This window comes from Mus caroli, chromosome 13 (genome assembly GCF_900094665.2).
Source record: "Mus caroli chromosome 13, CAROLI_EIJ_v1.1, whole genome shotgun sequence".
Taxonomy (NCBI): Eukaryota; Metazoa; Chordata; class Mammalia; order Rodentia; family Muridae; genus Mus; species Mus caroli.
In genome coordinates this window covers 6,174,913-6,194,526 of record NC_034582.1, presented here as the reverse complement: position 1 = coordinate 6,194,526, position 19,614 = coordinate 6,174,913, and the positions used below count along the sequence as shown (strand labels likewise).

Sequence of the window (19,614 nt, the reverse complement as noted above, 5' to 3'; positions counted from 1 at the left end):
CACTGGAAAGAGAGGCCCATTGGACTTGCCAACTTTATATGCCCCAGTACAGGGGAATGCCAGGGCCAAGGGGTGGGGGTGGGTGGGTGGGGGACTGGGGGGGGGAGTGTATTGGGGACTTTTTGGATAGTATTGGAAATGTAATTGAGGAAAATACATAATAAAAAAAAAAGAATGCCTACAAAAAAAAAAAAAGAAAGTCAGACTTTAAATTATTATTATGCTTTAAACTTCTCTGTGATTTGCACAAATGTTTGTGCAAATGTTTATAGTCAATATGTCATATTCAGTAAAAGCCCATGTAAATAACTCTAATATCCCATACAAGGACATATTTTTACTAATTTGCCATTGGTATCTATTAAGGATCTTTTTTGTTTGTTTGTTTGGTTGGTTTTGGTTTTGTGTTTGTTTTGTTTTGGTTTGGTTTGGTTTTTTGAGACAGGGTTTCTCTGTGTAGCCCTGGCTGTTCTGGAACTCACTTTGTAGACCAGGCTGGTCTCGAACTCAGAAATCTGCCTGCCTCTACCTCCCAAGTGCTGGTATTAAAGGCGTACACTACCACCGCCCAGCTTGTTGTTTGTTTTTTGAGGCAAGGTTTTGCTTTGTAGTTTAGGCTGGCCTTGAACTCGTGGCAGCCATTCTGTTAGAGCCGAAAAGTATTAGGTTACAGGTTTGAGTCATCATACCCATCTCTCCAGATCACTTTACAGCATTCCACAGGTATATCTATGAAGCATAAGAGACTTATACACTATTAAACAACTACCTGCTATAAGTTACTTTTTTCCCAATGGAATAGTGAGCTTAGTTCAGTCGTTGAGAACAAACTTACACTCAGATGTTCTTTTATCCAGAACCTAAGCTTTTATACAATTTTCCCACAAGCTTCCAAAGCTATCATAAGATGGGCATCAAACAATCATATTTTTCAAAGCATTTCCATATTACTCCCCAATTAACCCATTAAGAAACATACTTCAGATCTGACTGCAGCACAGCACTTGTCTTCTTAGCTCTAGAGATGCACTTAAAGGCTTTACCTATGTATTACCCTATCCTCATCAGATCCATGTACATTAAAAATCTAGTCTATGTGTAATTAAATGTATGTGTGCACAGGTGCACATGCGTGTTGCCATGCCCGAGGAGGCCAGAGGCACTACATTTCTGTGGAATTGAATTACAGGCAGTAGTGATGTCTGTTATAGATGCTGGAAAACAAAATTGGGTCCTCTACAAGTGCAGTACATATGCTCTTAACTACTGAGCCATTGCTCCAACCCTATGAACACGTTTTGAAGACTGGGTATTATTTCCAGAGCACACCACAGCTAAAATAGACATCCCATTCCTTTCCCTTCCTGCTTGAGAGGTTGAATGATGACCGCATCCTAGTCTTTTTCCTAGAAATGTATAGCTTTTCTCGCCATGTTCAGGGGAGTATGGCATTCTCACCTGGACTGATTTTACTGAAACAAGTGGGCTTGCTGTCACTTCAGTATGAGCTTACAGATTCTAACTAGATATGACTCTGAATTTGAGCCGTACTTATTGGCTAGTGTATTGTCTCTAATTAGAAGCCTCAAGGTAGCACTGAGCAGCAATCAGAATAAGTGAAAATTTTATCTCGGTTGTATAAATACTTTAAAAAAATGACCTTAAGTCCAAACCCAGGATCATACACCAGAAAGAGCCTAATCTCCAACAAACCTACACATTATACATCCCATAAATCATAATCACCTACCAGAAAATGCTATGTGTCTTTCTATCCTGAGAAGCAAAGAACACAGTGTTTCTGTTAATATCAAACACTATTCAGCACATTCATGATTCAAGATTCATAATGCTATGTGTCCTCCCACAAGCCTGAAGCAGGCTGAGCCAGACCTTGACTGTGTTACCACTAAGGAGATTACTTAGGGTGGAGCCTGCCTCCCTGGATCACTCTATTGTTCAGCCATTGCCACTGCTGCTACCTGCTAGGAGTTGGCCTAGCTGTTCTGGAGCCTACATGTCATCACCTGCAGCTGGGCTCCAAGGACGATTTGGCGGGAATGGGCTTTCCCCTCTCGTTTATAAAGCATGTCTGCCATTTAAAAATTTGAGCCTTGATCAGAATACTGTCTTGGTTCCATCTTTCTCTCTCCGCCTAGTTTCCTTTTCTTTCAGCTCCAGGCTGCCTGCCAGGCTCGAACCTGGACATGAGAGCCGCAGGCCAGCCCCAACAATGCTACATTAATTAGATGTTCTTAGAGGCTTTTTATTGAAACTGAGATTTAAACAGGTACTCATTTACACTAAGGACTTTTCAGTACCAGTAAACAAGCTTAATAATTTGAGTCTAATATCTTAGGGAATAAAAACTGAGCTATATAACCTTATAATGCTTTTCCCTCTTAGTTCTGACAATCTATCATATCCATAATTCCCCAATTTAAATTTCTGAATTGCTAGCATAAGGAGATCCAAATTAAAGAACATTAAATACAAATAACCTACAACTTGATCTCAACAATATACACCAGAATTAATGTACTAATTGATCTAAGCTCTAGCACAAAAACACTGGGGTCAGAATGTGAATTCAGGGACATCAATTTGTAGCACACTAATCAACATTATACATAGAGTCACTGGCCTCTTTAGCATTCCATAGAAATCAAAAGAAAAAAACCCATCCAAATAGCCAACATGTATATGTATATGTACATATGTATATATATACATACACACAAACACATATACACATATACACACGCACAACAGATAGATACAGTGAAGCATTGACAGAATTCAAGTAACATTACTCGAAAACATGTGCATCACAAAGAAGTCTTATACCATAGAAGAAAATGATGTGAACTGCGGAGTTGTATAATTGTCTTTTGCAGAATGAATACAGAGAGGCAAAGTTCAGAGAAGACTCACTCTTCCTGCTCAGCTGGCTTAAATGGCTTCAGGTACATGGGCCCAGGCTATATGATGAGGATATTCTGAGCTCTCTCCTGAGTGCTAACATACTCAATGCAATTGCATCTGCACTGAGATATACAAACACTATTAAGCATGTTACTGTTTCAATTCTATTTGCTTTCTCAAAAAGCTGATTATCTAAATACAATGTCCTTTCCAACATACACATCTAGGCTTCAGTATAATAATTAAACATGAAATTAATATTAAATACTATGAATCCACTAATATAATTATCCATGAATGTCTAAATTCACCATAACCATCATAAACTAGAAGAAAAACCGAGAGGTTACACATACTACTGCCTCAATTATATAACTGTAGTACTGTCTATTTATGACATTTATAAGCATAAACATTATGGATAAGATTTTGTGTGTTAAAATACAAATAACACACAAAAATAACACAATACAAATAACACACAAAACAAGAATAAAAACCAACCCATAGAAAAATACAAGAAAGAAAACAAAACATGTTGAGAGCCATGAAGCTGGGTCTGGAACATGGTACCTGCTTTAGTATATGTCATGCATTTTGATGTACTAGAAAATGCTAATTAAAAGTATTCTACATTTAAAAATACACTCAGAAGACTATATGACATCTTGATGATCATGGATACTTCCTGAGGCCACCATATACTAAATGTCACTGTTAACAACGACATTCTTCAGTTTTCTTTTCTGACACAGGCTCTCATTTTTCCAGGTAGGCTTCAAATTTGCTGTGATACTAGAGCAAAATTGCTGGCCTTGAGTTCCTGGTTCTCCTTCCTGCAAAGGAGCTGATGCTGGACCTGAACCCCTGATCCTCCTTTCTTTACCTCCAAGTATTGGACTTACAGGTGTGTGACATCAGACTTACAGTGAAAGTGCCATAGTTACTACACTCTGGTCCTAAGCTGGGGCCTCCGTGAGAGGCGCAGGATCAGAGTTTCTACACTTAGCTCCATAGCCAAAGATCCAGAAGGGAAGGTATATGGTTTCTTTTCACTGAAAAGAACAAAAACAATCATTTCAAGGACGTTAAGGAAGAACCTCACCTGCAGAGACACCAGAGGACAAACCCAAGTCCACAGTAAGGGTCCAAGCAGATGGCCACTTCTCTAGAAGGGTAAAGTTCACACTGCAGCTTAATAGAACGGCAAAAGGCACTGGTGGCTGCATGAGACATCTGAAAGACAGAAAGGCAGTAAAAAAATAAGTGAATGGACACTGAGCATCCAACGACATTTATGGGACAACATGCCAGTGTTAAATTCATGGTAATTCTTACTAAGTGCCTCAAAGATACTTTTAAGGTCAGAGTCAACTATAGTATGTCTGGGTCACACTGCTCTAGAAAGGCTGATATTCTCATTAGTCTTCCCCTTTTCATTTTTCTTTGAGGGAGGAAGTAGGCTGGGTGGGTAAGGGGTAGGTAGTAGGCAGGGTCTTACATGGGCCACCCACAATGGCCTGAAACTTACTACAAAACCGAAGCTGGCTTCTAATTCATAGCCATCCTGTTTCAATCTTCTGAGCTATGAGAATTACATCTATGATTCACTACACTATGAAGTCTTCCATTTTGAACAAATAAACCACACTTTCAACTTCTTGATAGTCCCTCCTTATAACTTGAGCAATGGTTAATAATGCTTTGGATCTGAAAAGCAGATTATATAAACAGAGATTCTTGTGTCCACATGAGTGCCTGCAGGTAGGAAAAGAAGGAATGAGAGGTCATGCCCAGATCTGCAGTAGAGACTTGGCTTTAATCTTATTCTGTGAGGTTTAGGGACCTGTACAGCAATTGTCTTAGATACACAAGGGCCTATACTCCACAAGCATGGAATCCTATGCTCGTGTTTAGATAACAGTGGCTCAGAAGTGAAAGAGTATGCTGAAAACCATGTGAGTGGGTCCTGAAGTAAAACCCTGACGTTCCTGCTGACCCTCAGGTTCTTCCTAGATATGACCATCCCACAATAAAATGGCAGTCGAATCCTGTCTCTCCTTAGCTTAGAAAACAGTGAAGTTCCAATCCTGTGCTGTAAGAAAGGTGACAGATCCTGAAACACTGCATATTACATCTAACAAGATCATTGTTTTGTGAGAACTTGATAACCACACAAACTTCTGAGTGTCAAGGAAGCAAGGAGAACTATATCAGATATGATTGAAATATGTCAAAAGTTAAATGTGTCACAAACTAAGCATGCTACCACAGTGCTAATCTACAAAGAGAACCAGTAAAGAAAACAAGCAAGGAAATCCAACTCTTGCATTCAACACTTCAGCAGAAGAGATAAAAGAAAGAAGGGTGGGCGTCTTTTCATTGTCAAGTGACAGGTCACTGTTACAAGTTCTGCTAAGGAATAGGCTGTGTAATGGATACTCTTCACTGAATTCACCCTAGTATTGGAAAAAGTTACTCTAGAATTCAAAATGTATACAGATATGCATGTATTGTAAGACACACTCACACACACACACACACTTATACTTTCAGATCCACAGTACCTGCCTAATGGAGAAACAAAACTATATTTATAACTTGTTCCTCTAAGGTCCCATCACTCTTTGGATAATAGCTAATCCCCCTACCATGCACTCAAGGTAGGTGATCAAAGTAACCTCTACTGCTCTGATGCACTGGGAAGGACATCATGCAGAACCAGAAAATAGCTCTGCTGCTCATTCGGTAAATGCTAACATGTAAGGGCTCTGTCAAGCACGGGATTCAGAAGGAAGAAGGAAGAAGAAAGGAGGAGGAAGAAAAGAAGAGGAAGAAGAGGAAGAAGGAAGAAAATAGAGGAAGGAAGAAAAGGAAGAGGAGGAAGGAGGAAGAAGAGGAAGGAAAGAAGAGGAGGAGGGAGAGAAGAGAAGGAGGAGAAAGGAAGAGGAAGAAGAGGGGGGAGGAAGAGAAGGGAGGAAGAAGAGAGAGGAAAAGAGGAGGAAGGAAAAGAGAAGAAAGGAGGATGAGGAGGAAGATGAGAAGGTAGAAGGGAGAAGAGGAAGAGGAGAATGAGGGGGAGCATGAGGAAGATGGGAGGAGGAACCAGGTATAGTACATTGCTATTCAGCTCTTGACAACCTAAAGGCATGGGATGGCTGCAAGTCTGAAGGCAACCTGAGTCAGTCAGTGAATTCTATGCCAGTTTCAGATACAGAGAGACTCTCTCTATATTAAAAATAATGGGTATAGCCTGGTCTCAAGAGTTCACTATGTGGTGTAAAGTTGAGACATAGCAGGTAGCTATAAGGTCTGCCAGCACTTTGTCAAACATGATTAATATAAAGAGAGACGAGAGAAGGTGCTCATATCTCCTTGGCTGGCAGCTATGGGGTCTGCTAGGTTTTGAGAGTAGTTTTAACACAGTGACAAGAGGGAAAACAGGTTAAGAAAGAAATGACTATTTTTTAAAAAAGGCAAAAACCACCCCAAAACCCTCCAATCTCTAAGCACACCCGAGTTTGGGCCCTGCCAATATCACCATGCAATTAAGGAATCTAAGAAGCCCTAAAAGTAGATCTCCAAATACATGTGCATCATTCATGAGAGCCTTAAGCCAATATACTACTTATCTTGGTTGTGCCGTGATATGCTACATGGTGTGTCCCAAGAAGCCTTGCCTTTTGGTGCTGTTTTGCTTTGGCTGATGTTAAATGTGTGTCCTTTCTCCAGGCATACAACCATTCCCCAGGCACAGGAACCATTCAAAAGTCAAAGCACCACAGTTAAGTGGGTGAAATGTAAGACAGCCAGAATACAACGTACCCTTATGTTTTACATGAACCTTGATATCCCATAGCACTAATTACAGAGAAGACACCCATGGACTCTTCTAAATCTCATGGTATACAACTGAATGCTTTTGCCTAAAAACTAAAATCCAACAAGGATTTCTTCCAGAAAAAAAAAATGGCCTCCCAGCAATCCTATGGGACCAAAAAGGCAGACCACATACCAGACAAACTCCCCTATTCTCCTGTGCCTTTCAGTCCGTAAAACATATGAGGTTTCATTAACTCATATCATAGTATACTTCTCTTCACATACTCATCAAACGGATAATCAAAAATCGGAACAACATTTTAGGAGTTTTGAAAGTACAATTAACCATCTCTTTGAGCTTTTCTATGGTGCATAAATAAATTAAATTGAGTCACCAAGAAGTATTACACAGAGATCACACTATCCGTTCCAAGTAGCTGCATTTTAATAAAAATTAACATTCAATATTGTAGTTCCCACCTCCATATTCCACAAGAATAATCAGAAGTGAGGGCTTCTATTTTGGTCCTGACAGCAAGAAGGTCAACTTACTGATGACAGCACATAACTCATCTTGCTCTGAGAATATTTCTTTTAGGAAGTTTTTTTAAAAAAACTATTTAATACTCTAGCTAATTTGGGGTGCTTTCCCTAATCCTATGGGAGAGGTTAAGTCTGAGAACTCTAACTTGTGATAGGTAACTAGCTCAAACTGTCCCATTCTGACTCAGAGGCAGAGATAGAGAGGAATAGGCTTCCTGGGGTTTTAGACCCTGAAGCATAGGACCCTGACATCTGAGCTGTGATGATGCCGACTCTAAGTGACATCAGTAGTTCTATACTTTGATAGGCAAAATGCTCATGGTAGCTTCACCAAGAAGCCATCTTTCAGGTTATGGTTGTGCTCAAGTTTAACAAGTAAGAGAATACAGTGCAAGCATGCAGAGTAGCAGCAGCTTTGATTGTATGTACTATTCTAGCACACAGTACTAGACAGTACTGTACTGTGCAGTATGAAAAAAATGGCTAGGTTTTTGTTGCTGTGGTTTTTTGTTGTTGTTGGGTTTTTTTTCCCAGTACTAAAGATGGAGTCCAGGGCAATGACCATGCTAGGCAAGGGCTGCATGAGTAAACTATATCCCCAGCTTTCCCCACAGTATTTGCAAGTTAGCTCTCAGATATTGAAAGGTCATATATGGTACAGCTCATATAAAAATCATATACCTCTCTCCATGCATCACTGGAATACAATCACACATGACAACAAAAGAACAATCAGTGCATGGCTTGTCTGTTTTCTACCACTGGCCCGCCCGCCCCTCTTCTCACCTTTACACCAGCTAGCATCCCGGTTGTGGACACACTAAAGTCAAGGTAAGCCAGTGTGTCAGGGTTGGAAGGTTTGTAGATCTGGGCAGGCCGCTTCTTTGGCAAATCATCTGCAGAGGAAAATGAAGCTATTAGTCTACTTGACTACATCAAAGACATAACAAGAAAACTCATGTGGGAAAAGAGTCCAAGTGCTGACCTGTGTCCAGTATGAGGGGCCATGTCCTGACATCTACAGCTGCTGCTGCCTCTCTGGACCGAAGCAGTTTACATATCAGTTGTGTTGTCATGAGACAAGCAGATCGACTCACCTGAGAACCACAGACAAAAAGGGAAGGAATGAATACACAGCAGAAAGAAACACATCTGGGAAGTGTTCATCACTTCTGTGCCTAGTGTTTGTTTCTCAAAGGTTAAAAGTACACAACTTTAATTCCCAAGAGCTGAGGAAGTGGGCTGATCTGGCTGTAAATGTCACCTATGGCCTGCAGGAGTTGATACAGCTACTCTGGCTGCCTAGGTAGGTATTCTCTTTTTCCCTCATCACACCATGATTCTCACTGCTGAAGCTTCATCCTTGCTGAAGATGACGGTTTCCAGTAGTGAAAACATTCTCTAGTCTAGTCTCTCTCTTGCTAGAACTTCCAAAGTAGTTCTTAAGAGCTAGCTAGAATATGCCAAACCCAGCAGCGCTGGTCATGTAAACACACAGACAAAGCTCTGAGGCTGGGTCTTTAATACCTGAACCTAAGTAGTGTCCTAGCACTACTATCACATGCTGGCAAAATATCAGGGGCTTCTCTCTCAGCATATGCTTTTTCCACAAAAGCTTTACACATGCAAGTATGTTGCAGGTATTTTCTAACAGGAGTGCGTTCCTTGGCAGTGTTCCCACACAGCTACCAAGAGCATTCACCAGGGGCCCAGAACTGTTCTCTGCTTCTTATATCTATGCTTCCCTTAAGGGAAGCACATATGCTTATACATAAAAACAAACAAAGCATACACATATACTCTAAAAACAAAGAAAATAACCTTCTAGATCCAGAAGGAGGGAACTTGAAGAAAACACATATATTGTTTTTCATTCAGATTGCTGCTTGTGTTTGGTGATGAGGCCTTCCCATAGAGTCAACCCCAGGCCCCTTCAGTATCAATGCATTGTTATAGCTGCTTCCAGCTGCCCCAGCTTCCATGTTGCTTAGCTTAGATCTTACTCCAAATGACAGATGATAAACTCACTGGAGACAGACTATCTCCAATTCTATAGTTTCATTGCAAACCCACATGTACAGCATAGCTAGCAGTTGTCCTAGGAGACTTTAGGTCTGTAACTCAGAACTTGCCACTGAGCTTAGGCAGGTCAAAGGCCCACAGCATCCTACCCAGGCCTTGGTTACCTCTACGATCATCTTGACTGTAGGCAACGTCGTTGCAATGTTCTGTGGATGTGGAGGTCGCACGGTGATTGGCACACAGCCTGCATATAGGCAACCATAAAATGCAGCGATAAGGTCTATTCCTACACAAGAGGAAAGCAGAAATACTTTTTAGAGCCAGTTACTTTGCTTAAGGACTTCTACCGCTCTCTCTCAGTGCAAGTTCAAGTCTGGGAACAGTCAGGCAGTTAGGGAAACAAAGACTTTAACTCCTTCCTCCCTGTGCTTTTTGTTAAGTCTCAGTGATTAATTTCTTGTGGCTTGTTCTTTTATACACAAGATGCTAAGACAGCCTAAATGTTTCATTTATATGTCATTTCTCTATATAACTACTCAATGATATGATTATGTCTAGGAGCTAAAACTTTAATTGTTGCCAATAATATGAACTACTTTAGAAACTCAATCAAATGTAGAGAGAAAGAAAGGTTTAGGTAGGTATTGCTTTAAGACTCTAAAACAGTGTTAACATGTAGCCTAGCCTCTGTTGAGTGAGACTATCCAGAGGCAAATGAGCTTGGCAAGAATCTACACAGAAACAGAGAACATACTAGGCAGTAACCCGGACACTCTGCAAGTACTGTTGTGGGCAACAAAGTGCTTCCTCTCATTGCTACCCTTGCTATCACTCTCAGGGGTCAGGACTGATCCTGCTGCTTACCTGGAGGGTAGACTAATGCCACATGGTCTCCGTCCTGCAGGTGGCCCCTCTCCATCAGCATCACTGCTATCTTTTCTGCACGCTTGTGTAGTTGAACACATGTCAAGGAATTTGCTATTGTTCCCTGAATATCACAAGAACAGGTGGTTAAGTGGGATCTTCACCATACCAGATCATGCATCATATAATTCATTTACATGAAATTCTCAGGTCAACGGACTTTGGGACATTCATAGAATCACAGTTTTAGTGACCAGACTTATATGCTTTTATCATCCTCACCCTCCTATACCAAAAGAAAACTGATTCTCCCTCCTCAAGGCCAGCAACTGTCACTAGCTCTTCAGCTAGGCAGTTCAAGTGATTTTTTAAATGAAGACTATTAAAATATTCAAAAACAGAAAGAAAAAAATATCTTTAGGCTGCCTCAAAAGAGGCTTACCAGGAAAGACTAGTTAGTATAGGCTAGGCATTGAGAAATACCAGAATGTATGCTATTCAGTATTTACATTGTGAAGAAAAAAATAAGCAAACTGCATTATAGCAGGGCAGGCAGGTGTATGTATGCTTGCAGTCCCAGCACTTGGGAAGCTGAGGCAGGAGGATAGGGGCCAGCCTAGGCTATTTATAGGCATCCTGTACTACATAGTAGAAACCCATCTTAAAAGCAAGTGGGAAAAAAGGAGATAAACTCTTTTTAGAAATTACATTCAACCAACTTTAAAAATATTCCTAAGATACAATGTATATGGCTCATTTGTAGTAATCAGAGGTGTAAGGAGATCACTGTCTACAGCAACTTTCAAATATTGCTTTCTAAGGCAATGGGCATTTCTAGCTGGTAGTCTATGGGTGAGGAAGATCAGAGAAGCAGAATGAAAAGTTATCATGGACAATCTGAGCTAAGTTTATAACATTGACATACGTTGTTTAAAAGAAGGATGTGGGAGCTTGTGGTAGTCATAGGATAATACAACGAGCTTCCAAGATTCAGGGACTGAAACTCCAAAATGAGAGATACGTGTGAAAGTGAGATCCTTAATGAGCTGCTAGGAGAACTGCCATGTGGAAAACACCTGTGTGGACCACAATGCTCAGAGCCTCTGGGCTGTTAGGGAGCAGTGTCTGGAAAAACACACTGAATTCCTGTTCCACATGTCACAGACATACATATGGATGGGAAGGCAGGTTCTGATGGGATGTGCACTGGAGTACTTTATAATGCATTAAGGAACACATACCCTTAGCTCATATTTAGCAAAACATTCACCAGTACTGTTCAATCACAGTGAATCCTATGAAGCTGAGTTGCAGTCTTGGAGGAATGATACTAGGAATGGCAGGACCAGGTAACAGCCAAGTCAGCCTTCATACAGCTACTAAAGCTGTAACCAGTGTTTGATTTTAGAGATGCTTAACTTGCTAGTCTCTAAACTGATCCTTCACCAACACACATTCCTTTGTATCAAATTGGTATGTAAAGGAGACCAGTGAGAGAGGAGTGCAGCAAAGATGGCTGACTAGCTGTAGGTGTATGAGTCTAAGAAATACAGACTAACGGTTGTAATTTGGGGCCTCCAAGATTAAGCATTCCTCTAAGCATTTACTCATGGACATGTCTGTCAGCATAAATCAAAACACACACCTTACTGGACTTAAAGCTCACTGAGCTCTTCAAAGCACTTATGGGGAAAACTATAAAAGCACATCTGCTTGTAGGGCTCCTCCTCAAGCCCACCCTTGACACTGGAGAATGGGTGGTCTCCTGATGAGGAAAAGCTGCACACACTACCTATGAGCATACAGAGAGGATGAGCTTCATAATAGCATACTGGAACTATGCCTCAAAAAGAAGCTGGCAGGATTGGTGAATCTATCTATCCCTACTGAGAATGTCTAACAATTAAGGGGGGGGGTGCCTTGCCATGCTACTGTTACTGTATGCATGTCTCTGCCTAAGATAGCTATAATTTCTCTACATTTATTAGCTACAACTTTCTTGCACATTCAGAGGAGCTAAAGTGTATTGCTACTATAGTTTGAATGTGGTCTGAATTTTCTCCAAGGCACCATGGGTTAAAATTTAATCCCAAATGTGAGAGATTAGAATGCTGGAAACGTATTAAGCCCAGTGTTTAGAGCTAAAGCTTCGGGACAGAGCAGGACTACATAAGGTCATTAGAATGGAAGTTCCATGGTAGAATCACAGTGGGTTTCTGAGAAGCAGATGGAACCAGCACAGATACCCATAGTCCTTTTCTCCTCTTACCACAGGACACTCTGAATTGTCTCAGGATTCTGTCAGCAAGAAAGCCATTATAAGACATGACCTCTCAACTTTGCATCCCCATAACTATAAGCCCACATAAACTTTTAAAAATAAAATTATCTGTCTTATATATTTTGTTATAGCAATAAAAAAGGACAAATCTGCTGTTATTAGTAAGACAAAGCCCACAATTTGCTCCTTCCTCTTTTCTTTGGTTCTGAGATTTGAGAAGTTTGGATTAGTCAGAATCAGCAGTCAATAATTTCTTAGAAAACACTTTAATTCTAGCTACTAAAAATTCCTACCAATAGGCTTTTAACTAAATGTGAAAATTAGTTCACATGCTGTCTTTTATCTTTGATAAGATTCTAAAACAGTTTCCAAAATACCCTTTATCATGTCATGGGAGTTAATATAAAAACCCATCACATTCTGTGATAATGGGGTAGGAGAGAAATATGCTTTGTGGTAACTACAATCTGAAACTATCATGTACAGAGACTTGAAACTCATCAGTATTATCCTCAAGTCCCTTCAGAAGTTGCTATGTGGGAAAGAGGTAGTCTCTCATATTGTAAGTCTCACATAAATTTTTGTTCCATAGATATGGCTATGTGATGAGGCGACCACCAAGTGGGTAACCCCTTGCTTGGAAAGAACATATTGAATAAATACTGTCTTCCCCTGAACATTGGAACCCCTCACTGGGTCACTGGAGGTGTGGCACGTGTTGCGATCCCTCTCTCCCATGGCCCCTCCCCTCTCTATGTTACCTGAAGAGTAACTCACAGTAGTGTTGGTAGCTTGCATGTCAATTACCATATGAGATTGCAAGGTTGAATACGACATGTAATGGGTGTAAATGTGACACAAATTCATTGCTACTGATAGTTTAATAGCCTAGTGTGTTTGTGTTCAGGAAGTGAGGATACATGTTTGTGCTCGGAGATAAGAGCATTAATCATGTTTGTACATGAAGGCAAGAGGGCAACCTCAGACATAGTTCACCTATAAGGTGCTGTCCACCCCCACCTTTTTTAAGAAGAGGTCTAGGAGTGGCCTTGAACTTAGGGATCTACCTTTCTCTACTTTCCCATAGCTGGGATTATAAGCTCTTCATCTCTCCCTGCCTCCCAAGTCTCCCTTGTATATCAAGAATTAACTCGTGTTCTTATGCTTATAAGGTAACTGTTTTACTGACTGAGCCTCTCCAGCCTCTATTCACTTTGAAGATTTTAATATAATCTTTTACTGCAGCAGAAATGCTATCAATTTCAGGGACATGTTTCATTTTTACAAGCACTACTTGTTAAGTATACAAGTTCCAAGTGAATATTTCCATGAAGTATTAATCATTTAGCCTCAGGTAACAGATCATTTTCCAACATCCTCATCAACGTTCACGGAAAAAAAATTATTTCTACCCTAAAACCACTGGATTAAAAAGTAGGCTTCTAGGTAATGTTATCTCAGCATGTTAGAGCTGTCTTCTAAAATAAGTTATGGGTGAGTTTTCCTGACAAGTTAATCATGCAGAGACATCCACAGGTTAGCATCCATTCTAAACCAACACACTCCATGATCACTGACTGTGAACTTGACACCATTTTAAGGTTTTATTTTAATATCTAAAACAATTAAGGAACAAAATTCGCATTTTGAGACTATAAAGAAAATTACAAATAAACAGAAGAAAAAATTAAATGAGTTGTCTGAAGTTCTTGGTAAAAACAACAACAAAAAAAGATATTCCGCATGATTTGAGACAGAAAGTTTTTTATTAGTGATTGTTTTAATATGCACTATTCCAACTTTCAATCTTGTACACCTCAGACCTAATTACTACAGTTGCCAAGGGTGCAGTTATATGAATGGACCCTAAATGAAGTCAAGTGTTTCAATTATCTTAAAAGACCCACCATCAAAAAAAGGATAGTTAAAAAAAAATCAAATTCATAGTGCCCAGGCAGGAAGAAAGGAATCCAAGGCCTCCCACAGTGGGGAACAGTATGATGGGTGGTGAGTGGGTGTGTGTGAAGAGCTGGGAAAGATCAGAGTCTGCAGTGCAGAGATGGAGGGGAAGTGAAGCTGAGTGTTTTGTGCACTGTGGAGAGGGGGAATTGTAGACAAAGGTTACAAGGTCACACTGGTTGGATGACATCACTTTAAGGGGCCATCAAGTTTGAATCTTTGTGTCTACAAGGATCTACTTACTCTTGCACTCCCTGCTTTAGACTTCCATAAAGTCAAGAGGACCTTATATAGGAAAATACCACATGCAGAGAGTCAAGGAAGAGGACATTAAAGGTATAAAAGTATCACAGATGTGAGGGAAGGTGAAAATGGCAAGTTGTATGAAGTAAAAGGCATCATGTCTAAATGGATAGGGTGAAGATGGATTCAGTGAAAAGGAAGAAAACTGGAAGTCTGGGCCCAGAGAGATGGTTTAGCAGGTAAAGGTATATATGCTCACAGACCTGGGAGCTGAGAGGTCCACATTCAATACCCAGAACCCACATTATGGAGAGGAGAGAGATCATGTCAGATACATGGGCATGTGCTCTTTGAATTCTCAAAGTCCAGGCTCTATGACCAAATGGCCATGTGACCATATATAAGGAGGACATAGGTTGTGAACACAGAGTGCCCCTCAGAGGGGAGGCATTCGGTTAGACATTCAGAGAACAGGGGGACAATAAGGAAAAATGTTCTCTGTTGTCTCCACAGACTCTCCCTGGATAAGGTTGTGAGCAGATGTAGTATATGAGGAACCATCATGACCAACTCCACAAAGGGTAATTTCAAGCTGATAAGGACTTTTATGACAGAGTAAGATGAAGGATATCCAAGTATATAGAGTCAGAGAAACACAAAGAAACCCTGACAGCTACGAGCCAAACCTTTGAACACTCAAGACTTTGATAATTAGGAATCCTAAATGGCCTCAGATTTGTAGACTTATATACCTGTATTTGTCAAGGGTCCAACTATTTATCTGTTTTTCAAGGTTTAGCTCCAAAGTATAAAGTAAAGCTAAAAACAATCAAACACTAAAAGCCAAAATACATCTTTGCACATAACTTCTATTGTTAATATTTGCTACTATATTTAAAGTCTGACTTCTAAGTGCTTTTAAGGTGGAAGAGTTTGAATTTCTAATGTGAAATTTAACAGAAAATTGATAAAGTAGAAATGGTTTCATTCCCTAGAGTCTGACACTAAGCCATTTATATTTAAACAAGTTTGTTTATAATAAGAATATAACCATCTCCTAGGACAGCATTAGTCTTCTACTGTAGGTACCATTAACCTCTTCATTTTGGGTAGAAATACTCAGAGAAAATGAGAGCACTAACAAGTGTACATTTATTGCTTTGCTCTCTGCTTCCTGACTGCTGATACAGTGTGGTTTGCTGTCCCAAGTTCCAGATGCCATGGCTTCCTCCATAATGATGACCTGTAATCTCTGAGCTGAAATACCCACCCCCTCAAATGTTACTTCTGTTAAGTAAAAGAGAGAAGTCATCTTTGGGAATATTAAAAAGGAGGTGACCTCCCAGGAAAAAAGTTCAGAGTATTAAAGTAGGCCGTTAGGAAACATGGGCTCTAGGCTCTGGAGCCTACCCGGCAGTTGAGCAGAGTGTACAGCAGATGGTCAGGAGTGGTCTGTGCTCTCCACTGTAGGACCTCCGAGAGGAACAGGAACTGCAATGATACAAGGATATCAGGGTCATGCCACTGAAGTCTGGGTTAGGCAATCTCAATATTTAAGTAAAAATAAATTATTTGAGTGCATGCATTCCTACACAAAGGACATATTTACATTTTAAAAATTCTGACAAATATGTCATCAACAAAATAAGCAAGTACTTGGCTTTTCCTGCTGCTATTTAACCTTCAGTGCATCTGACTGAGACTGACAGCTCCAAGGACAGCTATAGTACCCTTGGTTAGGCAAGGTCTCTACAAGTCAGCCCAAGGGAGAGAGGGGGAGCTGGGCCTCTATAGGTATGATCATCCAACATGCAACCATCTTTCCTCCTGGGGCTGCCAGAATATGCAGCATTGATTTCTGTGATATGCAGGGCAGGAATCTAATCTAGCTTTTTAAAAAAAAAGAGCAGCTTCTATTAAATTTGTGATTGTAGAATACCATTCTCTGGTATTATTAAATTGCATTGCAAATTACACAGATTAAATGCATCAAACTAATTTAGTCTATAATAAAAAGGACAGCCCCATTTCACATGAAGAGAGGGGAAATACCCATATAATACTCCAACATCTTTTATTAATAGACATGTACTACGTGAGAGGAGTGTGATGATCAAGTTCTTTTAATGAAAAAAATTGCTATATGTTATTACACTGGCAGTATTTAAATGATTTTGTCACATTCCTTAGTAGCCCATAGTGAATGGTTCTACCTTTGGGCTGTGGGAAACAGGGAGTGCTAAACATGGGAATGAGAAATACATAGGCAAGTTATGAGCTGTGTGGGTGGAGAGGAGCTAGATATTTGCTCTGTAAGCTGCAGTAAGAAAATCTAGTTGCTACCAACCAACCAAAAGACAAAACACTGTAGCCCAAGGCCACTCTGAGGCAGCGTGGGCTTCCCGTGAGGGCTGATGGGATGGGGATCCACAGAAAGAAGTGGTGAAGATCCATGGTTTCCTAATATTCGCCTCAGCCCTGCTCATGTGGATGATATCACTTCATTTCTGTGGCATGCTAAACTCTAAAACTTCATGCCCCCCCATAACATTCTCCTCTATAAGACCATGAACTCTACTGTACAACAAGTAGGGAGGTGGGGTAGGATCATCAAAGACATAAAATCAGCAATAGATGTGGAACTGACTCAGTGAAGACTCAGGACAGTCACTCTGTGAGTCTACAAATAGTTAATATAGCTCTAGAGTTAAGGGAATAACATGAGTTCTGACCTCGGTTCTCACCTTCCGGGCCTGGTCATTGTCCTCTATCTGACCCAGGTCTCTGCCGCTAGCCTGGGCAATCCTCTTCCCAGACACTAGATTTCCCACCATCACTGAGGCAGGGCCAATTTCTGGAAGAAGGAAAAATAAAAAAAAGCAAACAAACTTAGAGACAGAAGTGAAATTCTTTTTAACAGGATTCTTACCCAATTAGTAAAGAATTAACCTGAAGAAACGCTCTGAAAGACCCAGCTTCAAATAGCTCTTATACAAGATGTCACTGATGAACTTGTGATGGTCAAAATGAAATCTGGATGAAAGCACACAACAGTAATGTCTTCAGCACACACAGACTCCCTTAGCATCCTGTATGCTGATGATTCTGTTGTCTAGTGTGAAGCCAACAGGTGACAATGCATATTCAGAGGTGACTATAAAAGCTGTAGCAAGGATAAATACAGGATGTAAATCCAGGATACACTCCCCAAGAAGACTTCTGGATTACCTTGCTTCTTTTCTGGGGTTGGGATCTATAATGAGAGCTGACTCAAACCAAGAAAATTGTAACACATTTATCTCTTGGGATAGATTCAGAAAATACTCAAAGGGACATGATAGAGGCCCACAATGAGATGTAGAAGAGTGAACCCAGAAGGCATTATTAAATAAAAGTATTTTTCTGCTCCACTGCTACAAACTCAATGAGCTTTCTTTCCCTAGTTTAAGACAGCAGTTTGAAAGGAAAACATAAGACATGTTTCCAATACCTTCACTTTTTCAATTATGAAAAAAAAGGACATTTCTTTAAAAATATTATACATAAAAATTTTTATTACACTTATTTACTCGTGCATGTACACGCACTCATGCTACGGTGTGAGTGTAGAGGTTAGAAGACAACTTGCTAGAGTCAGTTCTCTCCTTCTATCATGTGGGTCCTGGGGGAATCAATGTCAGACTCAGAATTGACAGCAAGCACTTTACTCCCTGAACCATTTTACTGACCCAGAAACTTCTTAACGAACTGCAGAAACAACTGACTGTTAGAAACTTAACACGCCAGTCACATCTTTTCATTAAATGCACATATACAAATGAAGAGCTATATTTAATAGGAAAAGTTTAGTCATTCTAGACCCTCCCCCCCCCCCGTGTGTGTGTGTGTGTGTGTGTGTGTGTGTGTGTGTGTGTGTGTGTGAAAGAGAGAGAGAGACAGAGAGGGAGAAAAACAGACAAGCACACAGAGGGGGTGGGGAAGAGGTAGGAGAGGGAGACAGGGAGAAAAGAAAAAGATATTAATACATGCATTACAGTACAAGGACTGAAGAGATGATGGATTGGTGGGTAAAGAACTTGCTATGCAAGTATGAATAGTGGAGTGTGGAGTTCAGTCCCCAGAACCCATGTAAAAAGCTAGGTGGGCATGGCAGCCCTCTGTAATCTCAATGCACAGGATGTAGACAACACAGGCAAAACCAACTTGAAATAAGTTAGCTAGCTAGACTAGCTGAATCAACAAAGCTTTAAAATTAGCAAGAGCCCTTGCCTCAGCATATTAGGTGGTGAGTGATTAAAAACACACATCAACTTCAAGTCTTCACATTCATACACACTCAAGTGTACATGTGAACATGCATACAAAACACATCATATCCATAAACAGGAAAAAAATCACAGCATAAAACAACTAAGGTAGCATGATCAATTTGTACTTAATTTCTATTTTGATGAAATTTAAGTTGGCATCTGTTAAGTCAAATTGCTATTAAATGTCTGGTTATTAAGTTCTATGTTAATCAAGACACATGCATTATTTACTATCACAAAGAGTTGAGTGTCTGGCAGTTCAACCAGGAAATTAGGGGACATATAAAATAAAAATATGAGATTCACATTAATGTATACCATGGCAAAGAACAAGGCTTAGAATGGGCCAGTTACCATGACAACCACAATGCCCATTATTCTGAATTCCCATGAAAACCTAGAATGCTAACTCAGAACACAAAGCACTCCAATACCTGCTCATCCTTTTGGCTGACTGTCCACGCAGAGCAGAGAGTCATGCATCCTCTATAGACATTCAGTAGCCCATACTGAGAGTCATGCATCCTCTATAGACATTCAGTAGCCCATACTGAGAGTCATGCATCCTCTATAGACATTCAGTAGCCCATGCTGAGAGTCATGCATCCTCTATAGACATTCAGTAGCCCATGCTGAGAGTCATGC

The 19,614-nt window shown here is 40.3% G+C and overlaps 1 protein-coding gene across 6 annotated transcripts in view; it reads right to left on the bottom strand.

Annotated features, from left to right (window-relative positions):
• The window catches only part of Dip2c (disco interacting protein 2 homolog C), a 385,770-nt gene that overhangs the window by 37,064 nt on the left and 329,092 nt on the right, over nucleotides 1–19,614 (bottom strand). For 3 of the 6 annotated variants that reach the window (XM_029468568.1, XM_029468564.1, XM_029468566.1), the window contains 7 exons: nucleotides 17,404–17,513; nucleotides 16,070–16,150; nucleotides 10,177–10,300; nucleotides 9,477–9,598; nucleotides 8,276–8,387; nucleotides 8,077–8,186; nucleotides 4,031–4,161 (listed from right to left, as the gene is read on the bottom strand). In XM_029468568.1, the coding sequence (XP_029324428.1) occupies nucleotides 4,031–4,161; nucleotides 8,077–8,186; nucleotides 8,276–8,387; nucleotides 9,477–9,598; nucleotides 10,177–10,300; nucleotides 16,070–16,150; nucleotides 17,404–17,513 (790 nt within the window). Of the gene's footprint in view, nucleotides 1–4,030; nucleotides 4,162–8,076; nucleotides 8,187–8,275; nucleotides 8,388–9,476; nucleotides 9,599–10,176; nucleotides 10,301–16,069; nucleotides 16,151–17,391; nucleotides 17,514–19,614 lie in introns of all 6 variants that reach the window. The other 3 variants (XM_029468563.1, XM_029468565.1, XM_029468567.1) reach the window with 1 other exon arrangement.